Source organism: Oncorhynchus tshawytscha, linkage group LG12, assembly GCF_018296145.1.
Source record: "Oncorhynchus tshawytscha isolate Ot180627B linkage group LG12, Otsh_v2.0, whole genome shotgun sequence".
Taxonomy (NCBI): domain Eukaryota; kingdom Metazoa; phylum Chordata; class Actinopteri; order Salmoniformes; family Salmonidae; genus Oncorhynchus; species Oncorhynchus tshawytscha.
In genome coordinates this window covers 31,641,509-31,664,565 of record NC_056440.1, presented here as the reverse complement: position 1 = coordinate 31,664,565, position 23,057 = coordinate 31,641,509, and the positions used below count along the sequence as shown (strand labels likewise).

Here is a 23,057-nt window from a genome sequence, read left to right as displayed (position 1 = left end):
TAACTTGCTACAAACCAGTAATAACACTGTTCTCAGAAACAGAACAAAGCTTTGACGTTTTTGTCTGTTTGAAGAACTGTGGTTTCAGTGTTGCTTCAAACATCTGACAAATCAGTATTCTGGCATGAATACTATGCTAGATGAAGGCACAGCCAGCAGGTTGTCAACAGGTAGATAGATCATCACATAGCTCAGTGTTGGTGCACTGCTGATCTCTCATATAACTGAATCTATCCCCACAGGCCTGCCATTATACAAATCTGATGTGAAGATGTGGGCCTTTCCCCTTAGCCTGGTCTCATAGACATAACATAGTAAAAGTAAAAGCCACCAGTAAATCAGATGACAAAGTGAGGAGAGTAATAGAGAAGAGAAGGGAACAGATAGGGCTTTATAGCTAGAACCTGGCAATCATCTTCAAAGAGATCCCTTTGAACATGCTGATTCAGGACCTGTGTATTATGGTGTGTCAGTACTTGTGAGGCTCAGGCTGCTGACTGGTGTTTGGATGAAACACGGCTCTACAGCTGTTCTTTCAGCCATGCAGGATTGGGGGCACTAAATGTAATTGATTACAAGGTTGAATGGATCCATTTTTGCCACAGTTTGATTATCCAACAGGGCTTTCAGAAATAAATAACACAAGCAGATTAGGGATTGACCATTAATCTCCTCTCCTCAAATCAACATTTTCTCTATCACACCCACACACACAGAAGCCCCCATCATTATCCTAGCCTATATAGACAAAGAAATATCACAACATTATACTGACATTTCAAAAAGCTTAGGAATACCTATCCCTGACTGGAATAGTCACTGGTTGTTAGTGTTGTGTACATACTCTAGCGAGGCAGAAAGGATTTGAATGGGTCTATTGAAGAGAACACTACAATTGAACATGTGATAAGGACTGAAGATCCATTTCATCATAGCTAAGCGACCCCCCCCAAACGACCCCCCACACACACACACACACACACACACACACACTAGTATTCTGATGCAGCCATCCCCAAGCAGTAGCCGGTGCGACACTTAATTTGTCATTTATTGCTGCATGACAAATGAAGTAATTGAACTTCTTGCCCACAGAACATCTCTGCCAGCCTGGTGAACTTTTTCCTCATTGTGGCTGAGACAGTGATGAGACGACCTCTGTGAAAAATCAGACCCCCGTTGAGGACAAATTTACAATATCATCAAAATAACCATGCCAATGCAATACAAGTAAATTCAAGCGAATGAAATTGAGCCAAAACAACTAAAAGATTCCTAAACAACACATTGCTGGTTTGTATTCCTTGCAGTCTTGTTTGAGAGCAACAGTGACATGGGGATCCAAGAATCAAATATCAGTGCAAGTGCACATTTTGAAGTGCAAGTACAAAAATGAGAAAAAACTAATTTAGCATCAGGACACCTTTCTTACCCTTTTATGTCAGGCTCTCTGAAACACAATCGAATATCAAAAAGCACAATGTTTGTTCAGCTTTCAGCCAATTTGAACACGCTGCTTGTCTCACACATAGTATTTATGAGCCACGGTGTAAGCCATGAACTTAACATCTCCCCAGAGCCAGCTACCAGCCCCCGTTTGTAGATCGGCACTCTGGGTCCTGTCTGCTGATTCACAAGGAGAGCGAGAGCAAGAGAGGGAGGAAGGTTAAAGAGAGAGAGAGAGGGGGAGAGAGAGAGGGGGAGGGAGGGAGCTATAACTCAGTCTCTCCTGAGGAAGTTACAGTCGTACCCAGGCAGGTGGTCAATTTTAAGGCTAGTCTCAACTCAGTCAGCTGGTTTCATTAGGTGCCAGTGTCTAGGCCAGCCATTAAATCTTGACACTACCTCCAATATTTAGCTCCCAATCTTTCCTTCATACTATGTACTGTAGGCTTCAGATTTAGTAGCTCAGAATTCTGTATTGGGTATATAATGGGTGCTAGCTGATGTGTATTCAGTAATGCATACTCATAATTATGTAATAACAGAACAGGCCTACAACATTCTGAGAACTTGCGCTTTATCAACTTAAGTTTAGATGGTTTAATTCAACTGTAGACAACCTCACCTCTCCCACTTCAGTTTGCTTTGATCAAAAGAACTGAGAATGAGGTTGCCATGAGCACCTGTCTGAGTGTGATGAAATCAATTGAACCTACGAGGGCAGCATACCCAAAAAGTCAAAAGTCCCTCCATGAATCAGCCTCATGGTATCTGACAGCATTTTGAGTGACATCTTGTGTCTCGCTTCTCCCAAAGCAATTCTGTGTAAGCTTCAAGGCTACACCCTGTCTCATGAGCCATTACCCAACCTCTCGCCGTGGGCACTACTAATTTGGCATGTCCAGACAACCTTGACATCAATCACTGGAGAACGACCAATTAGCCTTTTAGCCTTGGCTCTCACAGGGCCCCATTACGTCTCTGTGGTGGCACACTCTGCCAATCTGCAACAATACATTTCAATCAAATAGTTTTTACGAATATCAAAACAATTTATCTTCAAGAATTGACCTTCAACTGTGAATGAAACCAGACTCAATGTCAAGATGACTCAATAAAGACTTTGGTATAGGCAGAGCCTTGATTCCATGGACAACCATATATATATATATATATAAAAACATGTTAAATTCAGTTCAATCTCTAAACAATTTCATTTAGTTATGAAAGAGCCTTTGTTTGTTCTATTTCACACACGCGCTAATGCATGCATGCACGCACACATACACAAACCAGCTTGTCTCTCACTCATCTCATTCTTGATCATTAGTACACAGATGGTCGCACTGTATTTCATTATGTCTGTTTATTTGGGTGCAAATGTATTTATTTTAACAACTTAACTTCTTCCTTAACTCTCATGTTAACTCTCACTGGATAGTCTACCAGTCTCTTGCTAACCATGCCCTCCATACTTCCTGGATGCTGGTCTTCAACCCCCCAGAAAGAGATAGGGATTGACTGAGATCCAGAAGAATTGCCAGAAACAGGGCCATTCAATAATGTCCAACACGCATTCGGAGAGAGATCGATACAAAATTCTGATCTCCAATTGATTAAATGCATCTGTTCTCTGCTCCAAGGATAATCTCACCCGCTGATTTATTTGTGCGGGGAATGTTTTACAGAAGATGCAATATTGATCTCTCTCCCTTTCCTCCCTATCCACCTCCATCCATTCTCACAGTGGCTGGAGGACAGGCAGTCCAGTTCTGATCTTTTATTCACTAATATGTCTTCTGACCAATCAGCTCTGAATAATATCTGATGTGAAAAGATCTGATGTGACTGGTCAAAAGACCAATTAGTGGAAAAACGATCAGAATTGGTCAGCCCTTGTGTCATTACAAAATGTAATGTCACAGCAAAACTAAATGGAGCACATGACAACGACATGGATGGAGCGCAGAAGAGCAATAAAGTCACATGAGGTCCCTGAGCTCCACAAAAAGCTGAAGATGTCAGCACCACTGATGTACAAAACCTTATCAAAGTAAATTATAATGAAAATGAGTGACAACAGGTTTACTGGTACACATAATTAAAGTTCTGGATCTGATTCTGATTCTTCCTTACAAAAAGAGTTGGAAATATAACATTTTCCATTGCCAAAAATGATGTATATTGATGTACTATAGGCTGTAAGAAGCTGTGACTGTGAGGTTAAATGAGGTAAAAATGCTTGTCATTGTAAATTAGAATTTGTTCTTAACTGACTTGCCTGGTTAAATTAACAATGGGTCCATCATTATCAGTCAAATAGATTTCCTTTCAAGAAAAGTGATCAGTATCTAGGACTGGGTCATGACATCACCATTCAGATTAAAAGATTCATCTGAATAATGGTATCATGCACTAGTAATTGAGTACTGTTGAGGAATATTCGGAGGATGCTGTCTACCTGTGTCTGATTCAGCCATACTCTAACCACATTTCTTTAAATCGAATCAACGTCTACAATACAGAAACACTTTCCTTGATTTCAATGTGATACTTGAGATAGAAAAAGACCAGCGGAGCCAAAGAGGACAGAGAAATTCTGGGTTTTTCTCTGTCATTAAATCTCCCTCCATACTGAATTACTCCCCAATCCTTGAGATAGCATCTTGAAAACATGAACTGCCAGCGTTTACATTACAAAGCCAGAGGGAGGGCAAAAGTAGAATGTGGAGACAAGAAAGTAGGGCTATTGGGACTTGAAATGTTTCCACCTGGAAGTGGAATGTGCCCAACATGTCATTAAAATCTTAATTGTCTCATATTAATAGGACATATCTCCTGTGTTTATACTCACTCTGCATAGTGATGTTTGGCATATGAGATATCCTATTACATTTCCAGCCGCTCTGGCTGCCCCTTGAGGAGAGAGGACAAGGGATAACAGAGATGAGGAAAAACCTCTGCTCTTTTCATCTGCAGGGCTATTAGTTATTCTAGCCAGCAGAACCCCTAACTAAGTCCTCCATTTAGTGTTCCCATACCACATTCTCATATGAAAGCTAGATAGTGAGGACGTCCTCCAGACTAGAAGCTATTCTGCACCTGTGCACTTAATAATGGATGACATTACTTTTAACATTCCAGAGGTGGCACCAGAGGTCCCAGAGTGGTGGGGCAAATAGAATTCTCTGGTAATCTAACCAGGTAAAACTCTAGACTAGGGCTGTGGCGGTCATGACATTTTGTCAGCCGGTTATTGTCATTCAAAAGACTGCCGATCTCAAGGTATATGACCGCTAATGAACATAAACAAGTTTAGCATCCCCACACCTCCATGCATAGGCCTAGAAGCTGCATAGCCTACAAGCCGCTGATGCGTGCCTTTGGAACATCTACATTTAGAAAAGTCTAAGAAATCAGTTTACTATACACCATCACAATAAATCTATCATTTATTTTAGTCAGGTCTAAAGAAACATTATGATATGATGAAGAAGAAAAGAATTCAGAAGAGAAGATGAATTGGCCTACTGCATGTTATCTGGCTATGCTCCATGCCATAGGTTGTAGGCTTGTTAATTTATCAGACAAGATACGCTTATAAGGTGGTGCCAGTATTTTATATTATATGATTTTATAGTAAAAATAATATAATTGAACTTAGCTGAATAAAAAATAATAATAATAACTTCCATTCCGGAGTGAGTGTGCATATGAAGTGGCTATGTTGAGCGTAAAGCGATAATTTGAAACAGGTCCTATATATGCTAGATTTAGAGTTATTTGGCAACTTTAGTTGTGAATGATACAAACCTTAGAATGTCTTAGAAATCAAACCATATATGGGCGGCATGGTGCAACTATAGGCTATTGATGATTTCAGAATGTCGCAAAAAAGACTTGAGCTCTGATCATTGCCTCAGACTGCACAGCTGTTCTCTCATTAAGTGATCATATTTTCCCAATTTAATCTGTCTTTACTAATATGTAAAATGAGTTTAAATTTAGAATGGCCCGTTATCAAACAGGGACAGGGTAAAAAAGACATGTCATCCGTATGCACTCGAATAGCGAATGGAGGTTACAAGCTTTCCCGTCGGTCTGCTTTTCAATGATGCCCTGTAGGCTACTTTGTTTTGAAAGTGGAGCTGTGCTTAATACGAGCAGCTGAAAAATAAATATAAGAACACTTAGTTCAGTCCATGCATCAACCACTGTTTGAGGAGGATGCTCTCACTGCGCATCAGATGATATTCAACCCAAACTCTGCATGTCATGGGCTCTCCAACCCTGTTCTTGCAGCTAACCAGTGCTTCATTTGGGAAACCAAGTGAAATCTGTTCCAGGAACATCGATAGCAACATGTTTTTCGCAATGAAACATATAACTGTAGACAGCCCCTCTGAGCGCTCGAGTAAGGAATGAAGGAGACAGAGGAGATGGATGGTGAAATATTCTGCGTAGCTAATTAATTATGAAAATATAAAAATTCCCTATTACTAGGCTATCAAAATCAAATACACATTTCCTATAATTGTAGGCTAACTGTGAGCCGGCCAGCACAATCCATGAACCAACAGCATCATCTAGGGCTAGATGTTCTCTCCCAGACTTGTGGAAATACACTGCTCAAAAAAATAAAGGGAACACTTAAACAACACAATGTAACTCCAAGTCAATCACACTTCTGTGAAATCAAACTTAGGAAGCAACACTGATTGACAATAAATTTCACATGCTGTTGTGCAAATGGAATAGACAACAGGTGGAAATTATAAGCAATTAGCAAGACATGCCCCAATAAAGGAGTGGTTCTGCAGGTGGTGACCACAGACCACTTCTCAGTTCCTATGCTTCCTGGCTGATGTTTTGGTCACTTTTGAATGCTGGCGGTGCTTTCACTCTAGTGGTAGCATGAGACGGAGTCTACAACCCACACAAGTGGCTCAGGTAGTGCAGCTCATCCAGGATGGCACATCAATGCGAGCTGTGGCAAGAAGGTTTGCTGTGTCTGTCAGCGTAGTGTCCAGAGCATGGAGGCGCTACCAGGAGACAGGCCAGTACATCAGTAAACGTGAAGGAGGCCGTAGGAGGGCAACAACCCAGCAGCAGGACCGCTACCTCCGCCTTTGTGCAAGGAGGAGCAGGAGTAGCCCTGCCAGAGCCCTGCAAAATGACCTCCAGCAGGCCACAAATGTGCATGTGTCTGCTCAAACGGTCAGAAACAGACTCCATGAGGGTGGTATGAGGGCCCGACGTCCACAGGTGGGGGTTGTGCTTACAGCCCAACACCGTGCAGGACGTTTGGCATTTGCCAGAGAACACCAAGATTGGCAAATTCGCAACTGGCGGCCTGTGCTCTTCACAGATGAAAGCAGGTTCACACTAAGCACATGTGACAGACATGACAGAGTCTGGAGACGCCGTGGAGAACGTTCTGCTGCCTGCAACATCCTCCAGCATGACCGGTTTGGTGGTGGGTCAGTCATGGTGTGGGTTGGCATTTCTTTGGGGGGCCGCACAGCTCTCCATGTGCTCGCCAGAGGTAGCGTGACTGCCATTAGGTACCGAGATGAGATCCTCAGACCCCTTGTGAGACCATATGCTGGTGCGGTTGGCCCTGGGTTCCTCCTAATGCAAGACAATGCTAGACCTCATGTGGCTGGAGTGTGTCAGCAGTTCCTGCAAGAGGAAGGCATTGATGCTATGGACTGGCCCGCCCGTTCCCCAGACCTGAATCCAATTGAGCACATCTGGGACATCATGTCTCGCTCCATCCACCAACGCCACGTTGCACCACAGACTGTCCAGGAGTTGGCAGATGCTTTAGTCCAGGTCTGGGAGGAGATCCCTCAGGAGACCATCCGCCACCTCATCAGGAGCATGCCCAGGCGTTGAAGGGAGGTCATACAGGCACGTGGAGGCCACACACACTACTGAGCCTCATTTTGACTTGTTTTAAGGACATTACATCAAAGTTGGATCAGACTGTAGTGTGGTTTTCCACTTTAATTTTGAGTGTGACTCCAAATCCAGACCTCCATGGGTTGATAAATTTGATTTCCATTGATCATTTTTGTGTGATTTTGTTGTCAGCACATTCAACTTATGTAAAGAAAACAATTATTTTATTCAGTGGGGTTTTCAAGCATGGACTCATAAGCCTATGCATAAGATCTAATATGCCAATGAGTGTTTTGAATTAATCATCACCTTAGAATGCACTGTCCATTTCGTTGTGTTAGGCTTTGAAATAAACATCCACTACAACCATGTTTTACACTTAGTTTCAACATGCAGTTGAACTTCATCACAGTCAGGTGCGTTTTAAAATCACAATACTGTTTTGATGATAAGTGTTTGATGTGATTTTTGATTGTATTTGCATTGATGTCAGAGTGGTTAAGGGACAATAGAGCCCTGAGTACCAGGCCATTAGGACCTGATGGAGGAACAATAGAGCCCTGAGTACCAGGCCATTAAGACATGATGGAGGGACAATAGAGCCCTGAGTACCAGGCCTTTAGGACCTGATGGAGGGAAAATAGAGCCCTCAGTACCAGGCCATTAAGACCTGATAGAGGGACAATAGAGCCCTGAGTACCAGGCCACTAGAACCTGTTGGAGGGACAATAGAGCCCTGAGTACCAGGCCATTAGAACCTGATGGAGGGACAATAGAGCCCTGAGTACTAGACCATTAGAACCTGATGGAGGGACAATAGAGCCCTGAGTACCAGGCCATTAGTGACCTGACTATCATTAGTGATTTGGGTACTACCAAAGCATGTACCAGGCCATTAGTGAGTACCAGGCCATTAGTGACCTGACTATCATTAGTGATTTGGGTACTACCAAAGCATGTACCAGGCCATTAGTGAGTACCAGGCCCTTAGTGACCTGACTATCATTAGTGATTTGGGTACTACCAAAGCATGACCAGACTTCACTGCAGTCATGACTTATGACTGCGGGTGTGGCGGTAACACGGTCACCGCAACAGCCCTACTCTGGATCCAGTAGGGTATGACAGTGATTAATCAGTTGTAAAAAAAAGTTAGATATGGGCTAGGATAGGACCAGAGTTTTTCTAATCAGGTCATATGTTTTTTTTAAACTCCTGGAAATACTCCTGGCCCTGGGGAGGATGAAAACCCTGTCAAACTGCAGTAACCTAGTAATTATACTAACAGGTGGGTTTTCTATACACAGACACAGAGACAGCAACTACGATTGGGCAAAAGAACTCACAGGGTTGAGCTTGCTTTATGCAGGTTTGCATCATTTAGGCCAGGGATGGGCAACTTTGATGGGGGTGGGGGCCACAAAGAAATGTGCGCTCATCACGAGGGGCCACATTTACCAGTAGAAATACTTCTTTCCTTTATATTTTCTTTTTTTTATAAAGGAAATCATACTTTCTCATCTTCTGGTTGCTAGAGTTCAATTAGTTTGATATTTACGGAAGTGACCCAGTCGTTCGTTCTTTATGTTCCATTGCAATGCTCACCGGCAACGTTCTTATCCTTCGCTAGCTAACCATCTAGCTACGGCTAACCCAGTAACAGTCACATTTTTAATGCTTTCGCATCAATATTTTTTATTAAAATAAATCAAAAGTGGTGGGGCACTGCTAGCCTTTTAATTACCAGACTGATTACTGCTGTAGTGAAACAGAATCAGAGGGAGTCAGAGGGAAAGGTGCAGACTCAAGTGGCAATCCCTGGGCAACGCATGCCCTGTTGATAACAATCTACCAGTATGTTAAAAGCCAACAAGCAGCAGGACAGGAAAAGACTGATACATGGCATCAGAGAAATAAAGGGCAAAGGTAAAAGTGCCTAATTAAGAATGGGCAAATGATTTAGTCTTCTGTCCGACTTCCTCTCTCAATCCCTTAGCGTCTACACTCTTAGAAAAAGGGGTTCTTCAGCTGTCCCCACAGGAGAACCGTTTTTGGTTCCAGGTAGAATAATTTTGGGTTACATGTAGAACCCTCTGTGGAAAGGGTTCTACGTGGAACCCAAAATGGATCTAGTTGGAACCAAAAGGGTTCTACCTGGAACCAAAAAGGGTTCTTCAAAAGGTTCTCCTATGGGGTCAGCCGAAGAACCCTTTTAGGTTCTAGATAGCAAATTTTTTTCTAAGAGTGTAGCTGTGGTCCCGACAAATGGTTATGTAAAAAGAAAAGCAACTTTGCAGCATGCATTTCCATCTTCAGTAGTCAAAATATGTATGCCATGGCTTTAGTTTTGATAAGTATTATTGCACGGTATACTGTAATACTGTCGCTGTAAAGGCACATGAGCAAAATAGACTGGGTTAATCTGATTAGATGCCTTGTAATTCAGGGGGCCAGAGGGACATAATATCACATAGTTTACATTATTGCTATGCTCAATTTGTAAGGCTTCACAGTAAGTGATTTGCTGGGGCTCCCTATGTCAGAAAAAAAATAATCTGGTGGTGCAATTTAATAAATCAATGAACTAATGACAATAAATCTGATGACTCTTTTATCAAATGAGGCTTTGAGAGACATCATAGGAAATACAGATGTTTGGCTACAATAGTGGTAATATGTTGAAGGGTAGAAGTAGTATTGGGCATACATTTGAAGTCCATGAACCTGCTTTCCACTTTACATCTCCTCACTAACCTTCCCTCCCCTCCCCCTCTACCTCTACAGTATACATTCCTCTATGACTCAGTTCTAAATCACTCAGTGTAGCTCACTACACATTGGATACAACGCACACTGACGGCCTCTTGCTTAGTCTCAGATCTCCAATGAAGACTTCCAATTTACTGTAATAAAATCAAGGTCCATCTTACTGTAAGAAAACAGCCTGACTGCCATCTTACAACATCAAGGGCCTCTGTGATGGCTTATGGCCTGGCTTTGCTCCTCTTTGTCTAGAACCAGAAACATCTAGTGACAGAGGCATAGCGAGAGACCAAAGGAGAGAGACAGGGCCAGGTTTGAGATGGCAATGTAGATAGAACTTATCTTAAAAGAAACAGACTGTTTTGCACTGAGGATCTTATGTACTTGATAATGCAATACCTTAAACTGAGTTTTATTTCCATGTAATGCCCCAGCCATTACACCCAAGAGGTGTTAAAGATATAGCCTCTGTCTATTTATTATTACATTTTAAGTCCATTAATCGATTTATCACTATCAAGAAAGTAAGAGAGAGAGAGTCCAAATAAGACAATTAGTGACCTTCAGTTCACACTATCACATACAAATTAGAAAAGCACAGTGGGAGAATACCAACATTCTTTGAATGCAATGTATAAAATCAAACAATGGAGTCACCAATCAAGTGAATCAAGTATTTACCACAAACAAAGCCGTTGGCAAGGTAGCAAATACACACATGATAGGAAAAGAATCACTGCATAGTGACTTGATCTGGCACGTCTCACTTTTTTGATGAAGTCATTCTATTTTGCCTATAGTGCACTGTAAGACAAGAATGCAAATGGGAGTGCAAGAAAACTTGAACTTGAGCTTCACTCTCTAACTCTCAATCAATTCATGATGCTTATTTTTTTAACAGAGAGGTAAACTGTACTTTAAATGACCTGGGTTTATCTGAACCACCCTGGCATGCAGACTCAAGTCACCGTGCACTGACTCATATTTCCTATCCAACAAACAGACACAGAAAGAGGATTAAAAAAATCGAACATTTTTTTATCCCCAAAATCACTGAGAAATTTACCTCTCGTGCCTCGCAGTGGAAATGGATTTTAGGAGGGTGACGCATCATACCTCACATTCTCTGGATCCTGAGATTGTGTATGTGTAGGGTCCAGTCCCATTAACGAGCACCTCCATAGTTTCAGAGTTTGCAGGTTTGTAGTCCACATAATACTCTTGCAGAGGCAAGCTGAGGGTGCGTTCTGTTTCCTGCACCTTTTTCTGCTGCATTTTGACCATGGAGCGCTGCTGGAGTTGCTTAATGCTGCTGGGATAGCGCTTCCAGGACACATAAATAACCAGGAGAATTATAGTCACCGACAGGAAAAGTGCCACACAGCCAGCAATAATCTTATGGAAGGATACAAACTCAAAATCCTGCTCTGGGGTGGTAGGGGAAGCCCCAGAAGGGGATGGGATGGCCGTACCACTGCGGGTCAACTCCTCATCAACCCTGGACAAAGTGGGAAGGGGCAGGAGCTCAGACTGAGATGGGGTGTTGAGGGAGGCTGTGGTTGAGACAAAAGGGGTGGTGGGAGTGACCTTACAGATACTAAATGTTTCAACTGCATCGATCACTTTTTCTCCCTGGGCCTCCTTAGGCCCAGCACAAATCATAATGGTCTCCTTGTTCCCCTTGAAGTTTTTCAGCCAGGCCACTAAGGGGCAGATGCTGGGGCTACAGTACCACACATTACCAGCTAGGCTGATGGTGGTCAGGGAGATCCAGGCATCCACTGTCTCCTGGGACATGTTGCTAAGCTTGTTGGAGTCCAAGTTCAGGGTCTGTAGGTTGGGGAGACATTGATACGTACTGGAATCCACAATTTGCAGTTCGTTACCAGAAAGGTCCAGCTTTTGCAAGGACGTCCATGTCCAGGTTAGACCCTGACTTATTGACTTAATTCGGTTCCATTGCAAATAGAGTGCCCGCAGGTTGGTGAGGCGGGGAAAGTGAGAGAAGTTGATCTTGGAGAACTGGTTGTGTTCCAAATGAAGTTCGATCAGCTTAAGAAGCCCAGCAAAGGCATTTCGAGTGAGGCTTCGCAATCGATTATAGCCAAGATCGAGAAACTCCAAATTCCGCAAATCCTGAAAAACCCGCATTGGGACAGTTTTCAGAGAATTGGACCGCAAGTGGAGACTAAGCAACTTCCGCAAGCCCAGAAATTGACTGGGCTGGAGGGCTTGCAGCTTGTTGTAAGAGAGGTCAAGATTGCGTAAGTTAGGGACAGTATGGAAAGTGTTGTTTTGTAGCTGTGTGATCTTGTTAGAGCTGAGGATCAACTCTTTCAGCCTCCGTACCCCATGAAAGGCTTGGCTGTCCACTGAGTTAATGTAGTTGTGGTCAAGATAAAGCCAAACAAGCTGACTGAGGCCTGAGAACTGACTAGCGCTGAGATTCACTAAGCTGTTGTAGCGCAAAGAGAGGCCCTGGCATCCCACAGACACATTGTTTGGCACGTCCCGAAAGGCATTGGATTCACAGTATACTATTTTCCCATCACATCTACAGCTTTGAGGACAGGGGCGCTCACGAACACTGATTGGAGACGCTAGCAGCCAGCCCTGCATCAACAATGGGATCATGAGCCATCTATCTCGCATCAGGGATCCTGCAGAAATGGGGGTGGGGGGTGGGTGGGGGTGGAGATAGGGACACTCAAAAAGTGCATACATTTATGTCAGTAAGCATAATGTAATTCAAAATGAGAGCATGCTGAGAATAAACATTTTGACACTGTGAATGAAGTGGGAGGGGAAATATTATCTACAATACATGTTCAGCAATATTTGCTTAAACCAGCCTTCTCAACTTTTTTAGGGGACCATCAAGCTGTGGTCCTTCCTGCTTGGAGAATCACTTACACTCAAACTAGCACATAAGATAAATCAGTGTCATCCCAGATGTTTTGTCACACACTGAGGTGCCTGTCCACGGTCAGAGGTTGAGAAACACTGATCTGAATTAAAGTACCATACCTATGGGTTGTTTAGGGAAATAGTGGAGAGTGATTGTGGTAGTGTATGGTAAAAACATCTAACCTAAATGCAAGAGCTGCATGCTACAAGAGATCAGCTGCGAGTGTGCTTTTTTACATTAATTAGAAATTACATCCATCAACATTGAATTCCTGTGGGTGATATTGAGAGTAATGTGAGGTAAAATGAAAGGTGAGTAGTTCAAGAGGGATAGCAACTATAAAGGAATCATGCTCTATAATTATTTTCAATAAACTATTATGATTAAGACAATGGCCAAGCAGGAATATCTGTAAATTCAAAGATAATTGATGGGGATCTGTAATTTCAAAGAATCTATTAGCCAAGCCTCAAGCCACACATTTATTGGGACATAAAACCTGTTGTAAAAGTGGTGACCTTCAGTCTCACATACCATAATACTTTCATTTAAGTAATTGGACGTTTTATGTAATACTATATCATGGGACAATAGGACAGCTCAGTTGTGTATAAATGCAAATAACAAACTGAGACAGAAGAAGACTAAAGAAGAGGCTAGGCAACGTTTCTGGCTAGTAATTAAACAGAATCAAAGCAATTCAAATCAGCCCCTGATTCCTTTGACTTCTTTATTAATTTCGGTCTCTATGTAATGCATTGCATTTTGCTAATGAGAACAGTGTCAAAACGGCATCCCATGAAGGCAGATTGAACACTGATGAGACCAAAAACATAGGAAACCTGTTGATCAAAGTGAAGACTATTTATTTATATCAAAGCTGTATTGTGACTACTTACCATAGCTTGCCCTCCTAAGAAAATGAAATTGCGGTTACAAACTCGAGAAAACCCTTAAAGTTATCAAAGCTATAACTTAATAGCAAGACGTTTCAGATGCAGAAATCCTGTCTGCCTGGTAGGCTAATTTCGTAAAGGCCACTATCCTAGCCTACAACGGCGGCACATTCGCATTAGCATACGGCAGATTGATAATAGTGTTCCCTTCATGAGGGTCTGCATGGCATATTATGCCTCTAGGAATTTTTCTGTATTTTGTTCTGGAATTATAGGACTTTCAATTATATTCCAATAGCATAGGAAATACATAACACATGGGTTGTCACAATAGCCTAATGTAATCAATGTCGTGATTCGTTTGTCTTTGAGCAGTTGCCTTGCCTTCCATGAGAGCAATGTAGTTGGGCAAATGGAACACATTTGTATGATGTTCAACATACCCATCATGTTTTCGTGGTGTCGGCTCCTTTTCATAGGTTAGAGCCCTCTGATGCTTGATTCCAAAGCCCGCATGTCGCGCGCAGTCTTCACTTGGTTGGACAAATAGCCTAACCAACACAGCTGAACTAGCCCACTCAACGAAGCCAATGCAGCTACTTTGCTCCTTGGCCAAACGGACTGCACTGCAGAGCTACTGCTTTGCTTCAAAGTCTTGTAAGTATGGAGTAGCCGTATATCTCCTTATTTCAGTTGCATACCACGACTCAAAGTATATAAGCAAAGAAAAAGCACTGTAGTCTATTTAAAAGATGACGACGGAAAAACCCATTGGCCGCATATAGTCTAACATGAAAACATACACTTTAAAAATAAGTTTATATATTTTATCTGCGGTTTGAATCTAGAACAAGCAACACAATACGCGGATATTCCCAGTGTAAGCGTGTATTCCAGTCAGCAAGCGCCAGTGTATGCGTGAGATTCAACCAAGCGGATTACTGGTTTTTGCCGTGTTTCGCCTTTCTCGCTCTCTAGTCTAGTCGCAACTGGTCCTGATGAGAGAAAATTACTATTCGAGTGCTGGCAAATGCTCGTGCACTCAGACTGCAAGACAATGATATTCAGGATGCCCTCTCCCGGTCATATCGCGTGCCTCAGTAGTGTTGCCATCGAATGGATGGATAGGCCTACACAAACGAAATGAATTGAACATTTTTGTATGTTTTTGCACAATTAACTATACGCTACTTCTTAGGGATGTAGGCTTAACGATTCACCGACAGGTTTGTGCATCCGTCCGGGTTTCAAATGTTTAACATCGGCAGAGTGCGTTGGGGACACCAAACCAATCCAAATGTAGCATGCACCGTCAGAAAATGATTGAAACGTTACGAATTGCCAGTTCACAATTTCCTTTGTTGCTCAAATCCCTTTATTTTTCCCTTGAAAATACCTCTCATATTTTGAGACAACTGGGTCCTCCTCTCCTTCAGTGTAAAACTAAGCATGTCATTATGTTGACAATCATTGATGTACAAGTAATTTTGTATTCCGAACAACCCCAGGCAATATCTGTAGCCAAGTCAAACTGCGCGCAGTGCCAACGAGCACTGACCAATGAGAGGTAGGCCTATTTCTAAACTGGCACATCTGAACCCAAGGCCCCAACCGCAAGGGGACCCCCATTGATTTTGTTAGCCACTCTCACGCAGATATAATTTTAACATTACATAAATTATGGCAAAATGTGTAGAATTTCAACTACACCCAATGGGAAAATCTTTAGAATTGAAATAAACTGCAATTTAATCTCTCCGACCCCATGGGAAAGCTGCCATTTTGACCAGTTGTGCAATTATTATTATTTTTTTTGCACTGATCGTAACTTTATTTGTACATACCTCAAAAGAGCTTCTGGACATCAGAACAGCTACCTCAATTTGGAGGAGGACCTACTTCAATGAGTCAGAGGTGAAAGACATATTGATTATCCCGGACCAGGCCCAAATCTCTGACACTCGAAGAAAGAAGGAGACGGCGCTATAGAGGCCAGCGTGAGGGATAACTGTCGAGACTACATCGGAGAGTGGATTAACAGCCTCTACCCTCCATTCTGGTGAACGGGCAATCACTGAAGAATAAACTGGATGAGTGCCATTCGAGACTATCCTATCAACAATTACAATAGGTGTAGACCTACAGTGAAATGCTTACTTACAAGCCCTTAAGCAACAATGCAGTTTTAAGAAGATGGAAAAAGTGTAAAAACAAATAAGAGTCAGTGTGCGGGGGTAGGGGTTAGTCGAGGTAATTGAGGTAGTATGAACATGTAGGTAGAGGTAAAGTGACTATGCATGAATAAAAAACAGAGAGTAGCAGCAGCGTAAAAATGGGGGTGGGGGGGACAATGCAAATAGTCTGTGTAGCCATTTGATCAGCTGTTCAGGAGTCTTATGGCTTAGGGGTAGAAGCTGTTAAGAAGCCTTTTGGACCTCCCTGCTACCGCTTGCCGTGCGGTAGTAGAGAGAACAGTCTATGGCTAGGGTGGCTGGAGTATTTGGTGATTTTTTAGGCCTTCCTCTGACACCTGGTATAGAGGTCCTGGATGGCAGGAAGCTTGGCCACAGTGATGTACTGGGCCATACACACTATCCTTTGTAGTGCCTTGCGGTCAGAGGCAGAGCAGTTGCCATACCAGGCAGTGATGCGACCAGTCTGGATGCTCTATATGGAGCAGCTGTAGAACTTTTTTGAGGATCTGAGGACCCATGCCAAATCTTTTCAGTCTCATGAGGCGGAATAGTCATTTTTGTGCCCTCTTCACGACTGTCTTGGTGTGTTTGGACCATGATAGTTTGTTGGTGATGTGGACACCAAGAAACTTAAGCTCTCAACCTGCTCCACTACAGCCCCGTCAATGAGAATGTCAGTGTGCTCGGTCCTCCTTTTCCTGTAGTCCGCAAACATCTCCTTTGTCTTGATCACATTGAGGGAGAGGTTGCTATCCTGGCCCCACACTGCCACACCTCCTCCCTATAGGCTGTCTCATCGTTGTTGGTGATCAGGCCTACCACTGTTGTGTCAATGGCAAACTTAATGATGGTGTTGGAGTCCTGCTTGGCCATGCAGTCATGGGTGAACAGGGAGTACAGGAGGGGACTGAGCATGCACCCCTCTGATGGGCCCCCTTGTTGAGGATCAGTGTGGCAGATGTGTTGTTACCTACCCTTACCACCTGGGTGCTGCCCGTCAGGAAGTCCAAGATCCAGTTGCAGAGGGAGTGCAATAGAGATTGCGTCATCTGTGGGTCTGTTAGGGCGGTATGTAAATTGGAGTGGGTCTAGGGTTTCTGGGATAATGGTGTTGACGTGAGCCATGACCAGCCTTTCAAAGCACTTCATGGCTACAGACGTGAGTGCTACGGGTCGGTAGTCATTTAGGCAGGTTACCTTGGTGTTGTTGGGCACAAGGACTATTGTGGTCTGCTTGAAACATTGGTATACATTGGTCTACATTGAAACGTTGGTATTACAGACTCAGGGACAGGTTGAAAATGTCAGTGAAGACACTTGCCAGTTGGTTAACACATGCACGGAGTACACATCCTGGTAATCCATCTGGCCCTGAGGCCTTGTGAATGTTGACTTGTTTAAAGGTCTTACTCACATCGGCATGATGCTCTTGTGCATCATTCAGTGCTGCTTGCCTTGAAGCGAGCAGAGAAGTTATTTAGTTCGTCTGGTAGGCTCGTGTCACTGAGCAGCTCGTGGCTGTGCTTCCCTTTGTAGTCCGTAACAGTTTGCAAGACCTGCCACCTCTGACGAGCATCGGAGCCGGTGTAGTACGATTCAATCTTAGTCCTGTATTGACGCTTTGCCTGTTTGATGGTTCGTCTGAGGGCATAGCGGGATTTCTTATAAGCGTCCAGGTTAGAGTCCCGCTCCTTGAAAGCTGCAGCTCTGCCCTTTAGCTCAGCGCGAATGTTGCTTGTAATCCATGGCTTCTGCTTGGAGTATGTACGTATGGTCACAATGGGGACGACATCATCGATGCACTTATTAATGAAGCCAGTGACTGATGTGGTGTACTCCTCAATGCCATCGGAGTAACCCCGAAACATATTCCAGTCTGTGCTAGCAAAACTGTCCTCATGATAAACTGTAGATCATACTATTTACCTAGAGTTTTCATCTATATTTTTCATTGCTGTCTATTTACCACCACAAACCAATGCTGGCACTAAGCCCGCACTCAACGAGCTGTATAGGGCCATAAGCAAACAAGAAAATGCTCATCCAGAGTTGACTCCCCTAGTGGCTGGTGACTATAATGCAGGAAAACTCAAATCTGTTTTACCTATTTTTTTTACCAGCATGTCACCAGTGCAACTAGAGATGATTAAACTCTAGATCAACTTTACTCCACACACAGAGACATATACAAAGCTCCCCCCTTGCCCTCAATTTGACAAATCTGACCATAACTCTATCCTTCTGATTCCTGCTTACAAGCAAAAACTCTTAACAGGAAGTATCATGTTTAACACTATTATTGAGTCCATGCAACTTACTTTGTGACTTGTTCAGGACATTTTTACTCCTGAACTTAATTAGGCTTGCCATACAAAGGGGTTGAACACTTATTGTCTCAAGACATTTCAGCTTTGAATTTTTTATTAATTTGTAAACATTTTGAAAAGCATAATTCCTTTTCAGCATTATTGGGTATTGTGTGTAAGCCAGTGAGAAAAACATCAACAGTTAATCTATTTAGAGTTCAGGCTGTAACACCACAAAATGTGGATTAAGTCAAGGGGTGTGAATACGTTCTGAAGCCACTGTACATAATTTACACACACAAGTCAGCTCTGGGTGGGGAACGACCAATGGGTGGGTATCCCTGTGGCTCTTGCTTTTATTTCACATCCATGGGCTTATTAACACTAAAGATAACAATTACATTATTAATACTACCTTCTTTTTTTCAAAAACAATGGCAATGGTAGCTATTCTCTCTTGGAATTTGAAAGGTCTAAATTATCCTATTAAAAGTTCCAGCTGTCTTAATATCCCAGCAAGAAACCATATTGATATAGCAATGCTCCAAGAAACACACCTGCTCCAAAATAACTCACATAAAACAGAGAACCATTTGTACAAACTGGGCGCTGTTTCATCAACCCCAAACAAAACTAAAGCCGTAATCATAATGATGTTGGGTAAAGGCTAAGACCAAGAAGGCCGAATCACTTCCCTTAAGTGTATCCACTTAATCCCTTCATTAATGTGTATGGTCCAAATTCACATGATTCCAGGTTTTTTGATTGTCTGAAGAGAATATTGTTAGAATTAACTAAATTCCATCTGGTTATTGGGACAGATATCTATGCCATTTTGGACATGCATAATGACCAATTAGAATGCTGTTGATAACCCCCCGGAGTCTATGGGATGCCACCAAATGTTTTATAAAAAATAGGTCTGGGGTTATCTTTGTATGCATTTATTTGATTGTTTCTGTACCTGTAACCCCCCCTCTGAAAAAGAAAAATGACAAAACTAAATGAAAAGTTGGTCAACCCAACAACAACAAAAACATGTGACACCAATCAAGCCAATTCAGCCATGAGGCAGCACAGCCCAATCGAAGGATAACATTGGTCCTGTTCCTCTACTTAGACTTTGTATGCATCAACCAATGGTTGCATGCCACATTATCGACTGTGCCGTTGTGCACAAGATTGTGATGTACTGTACTTACTTTTTACCCCTTTTTCGTGATATCCAATTGGTAGTTACAGTCTTGTCCCATTGCTGTAACTCCCTTACGGACTCGGGAGAGGCAAAGCTTGAGAGCCATGCGTCCTCCAAAACACGACCCTGCCAAGACGCACTGCTTCTTGACAAACTGCTCGCTTAACCCGGAAACCAGCCGCACTAATGTGTCGGAGGAAACACTGTACAGCTGGCTACCGAAGTCAGCGTGCATGCGCCCGGCCCGCCACAAGGAGTCGCTAGAGTGCGATGGGACAAGGACATCCCGGCCAGCCAAACCCTCCCCTAACCCAGATGACGCTGGGCCAATTGTGTGCAGCCTCATAGGTCTCCTGGTTGCGGCCGGCTGCGACACAGCCTGGGATCGAATCCGGGTCTGTAGTGATGCCTCAAGCACTGTGATGCAGTGCCTTAGACCACTGCGCCACTCGGGAGCCCAAAACTTGAAACTTGAATGCAGAAAATATAGGTTGTGTTCCTCTGCTTAGACGTTGCTGACACATTCCAGATCGTACAACGCCTGGATGGGTATTTCACTTATCAGCTAACCACATAATATGTTATAGCAATCTGGTGCCCGACGGCACAGTCAATGACATGGCACACAACCATTGGTTGATGCATGCAGGTGATCAAAACCATATACAGGGGAACTGATGACCCAGGATAGATGGCACATTGGAGGAATTACCATGAATTGGAGAGGGACGGAGAGGAATGGAGTTCCATCACAATATAATGTCCAAATTCAAATGTACACTTGTAGTATTCAACCACATTTTGAACATCATAATACTTATTTACACAATATACATATTGGAGACAAATAACCAACACATTTTAGTTCATTTTGTTTCTTTTGGAAACCAGGGTTTTAAAAAGTCAAATTCAGCTCATGTAATCACATCTCATTCTGGGATTGGAGCCCAGAGCAAATGGAAGATTTATACCCGGACAATTAGAAATTAAAACATTGCAATTAGTCATGCTACCAGTGTATGAGTTGGCGCTAAGAATAGAGCAAATGTAAAATCTTTACAATATTTTTCCTCTGATATGAAAACATGCCTTAAAGGAACATTATCAAGACATATTGTAAGAGTGAATATGAACAACAGTATTCAGACAGAATAGACAGAAGACTAGAGAGTAGAAACAGTATAGTATGATGTTCCTCCCACAAAATATTTTCAAAATCTTTAACAATGAATCCGAGAGATAATTCGCCTGCCTGTCATGCCTGAAAATTGTTGTTGTAATTCAACAAAATTTCACTGTGATGAGGAGATAGAATGCCAAGTAATTCTTTCTTCCTTTCACATCCCTGTAACAATTTCACTCAGCAATTTAGAGCACTGGGTTTCTTTTGTAAAAATATATTTATCTGAAAATAAATTGTCTGGGATTCTTATTTCAGAGATTCAGATATTTTCTGCTCTAATCTTTTTCAGCAAAGTATTACAGTAAGCTGCTGTTGTGTATTTATTATCCCATGTAAAGCCAAATACACACAACGTTTCAATTACCTCCCTAGTGTAGCCTACACGTTCCCATTTATGTTGCAGAAAAAATCTTACATGACCCATTTTCCACTCAAGGCTATTTCTGCAAGCATGTGATTTGGCAGTTAAGAGGATGCAAGGCATGCAGAATGATCAAAGTTATATTTGTGTATTTCCCAAAACAAGTGTTATTTCTAAGTGTGTATGGGGAGGAGTTTTTGGGTTATCTATTTGTGTGCATCATTATTACATATTGTCTCAAGAGTAGGGTTGCAAAACTACTGGTAATCTTCAGTCATTTTTGTAATTTACAGAAAATCTATGGCAATCTATTGTAACTTTGGTAATTTATACCTGAATAACTTTTAAAAAAAGAATGTATTCATATATAGTATAATTTTTGTATGTATCTGAGTCAATATTATCCACAGGTTTATAGTAGATAACCCATATGGTTCAACAGAAAATAGCCTTGTTAATGAAAAATGCATCTAAATCCACATTGGCATTATTTTCAATGAACTCTGCAACTCTTCCAACTAATGACTTTTTCACAACTGCCACCAGTTTTATGCCAACATATTTACAATAAATGCATATTGACATAGTTAAATAAGAGTGCCAAAAATAATATAAAGGATATTTCATGCTGAAACCCTCACAAACATCAATGGTACACACTAAATGGGTGGTTTATATTTATTATGTTTTACAACTTAGTCATTCTGTTTTTTTTTTTATTTTTATTTTTTAATCATCTTATTTAATTATTTCAGACATTTTACATGTGATAAGGCCACACAGAGAGCCCAAGATAGTTACAGACACCTGTGATAATCTGAAGTACCCAAAAGGACCACTGAGATAAGATAACTCCCAAAGTGACATGCCTAATCAAATACATTTGATCAACATACAATACCACCTGCTAGTTTCTGGGTCAATAGTCCCCAAATGTAATGATGAATGTACTTTTATTCCACATGTAACTTACTCCTCAGTCACAAGTTCACAACAAACATTTCTAAAGGCAACAGGGCCTTTTTTGTTTCCCAAAGCGACCGTGCATGCATGCTCACCTCACTATGCGACCAGCACTGCCTCCAAATTGTCTCCCATGAAACTTTAATGACTGTCTGTGACTGAGCCTGAATAATTGAACAAGGGAAAGACCTTTCCTGGATAATGAATCCCACTGTAACACATTATGTAAATATATAAATAAGAATACAATTAGGTAAAACAAAGAAACATTGGAAAAAGTAGTGGTGGGCTGCAGGAGAGTGGATAAAACTGACACTGGCTTACTATAATTACAATGAGGGCTACTCAGACTTGTGCTCAGGGAATGTCTGGTTCAGGCTTGTAATTACCTTAAAGGTCTCCCTTATTCTCTTCCATGTTCATACCAAGGTCTGTCCTTGTTCTCACTAATTGTGTTCCATCTTCTTCTTGTACTGCATAACATGAGAAACAAACTATAGAAAACTGTCACTTCTGCTGAAATGTCAGCAGGCTCGCAGTCTCATGGCTCATTCAAAGCCAGTCAGTCATTAGGTTATAGACCTGTACTAGATGATAAGTATGAAGGGCTCAGACACGGGAACCTGTCTCTGAGTACAAATTAAGCCATGCATTCCAGTAAATCTAAATCTGTCATCTTCACTTCCCTTCCGTCTGGGACACTGTGATCAAATTACCTTTAATGCGTTACAGCACTCTCTACAAGTTATTTACCTTGGTACCGGTCCTCTTTCTGAAGGCTCATACTCTTCGGTCCTCACAACCGAGAGAGCAACGGGAAGAACGTCATTACGGACTTTGTGTACCAGTGTGCAGCACTTGGAGAAAAACAATCTCTCCAAGTTAACCTTCCTTCATTTAAATGTGAAGCCATGCAGAGGAAGTGACCAAAAGAATGTGG

The 23,057-nt window shown here is 42.2% G+C and overlaps 1 protein-coding gene across 1 annotated transcript in view; it reads right to left on the bottom strand.

The window, feature by feature from the left end:
• Positions 1 to 14,929, bottom strand: part of LOC112262956 (leucine-rich repeat transmembrane neuronal protein 4-like) — a 31,247-nt gene extending 16,318 nt beyond the window's left edge. The window contains exons 1-2 of the mRNA XM_024438856.2: positions 14,358 to 14,929; positions 11,177 to 12,770 (exon numbers count right to left, since the gene is read on the bottom strand). Of these exons, the coding sequence (XP_024294624.1) occupies positions 11,221 to 12,770; positions 14,358 to 14,391 (1,584 nt within the window). The 5' untranslated portion in view covers positions 14,392 to 14,929 and the 3' untranslated portion in view covers positions 11,177 to 11,220. The remainder of the gene's footprint in view (positions 1 to 11,176; positions 12,771 to 14,357) is intronic.
• Positions 14,930 to 23,057: the final 8,128 nt, after the last annotated feature.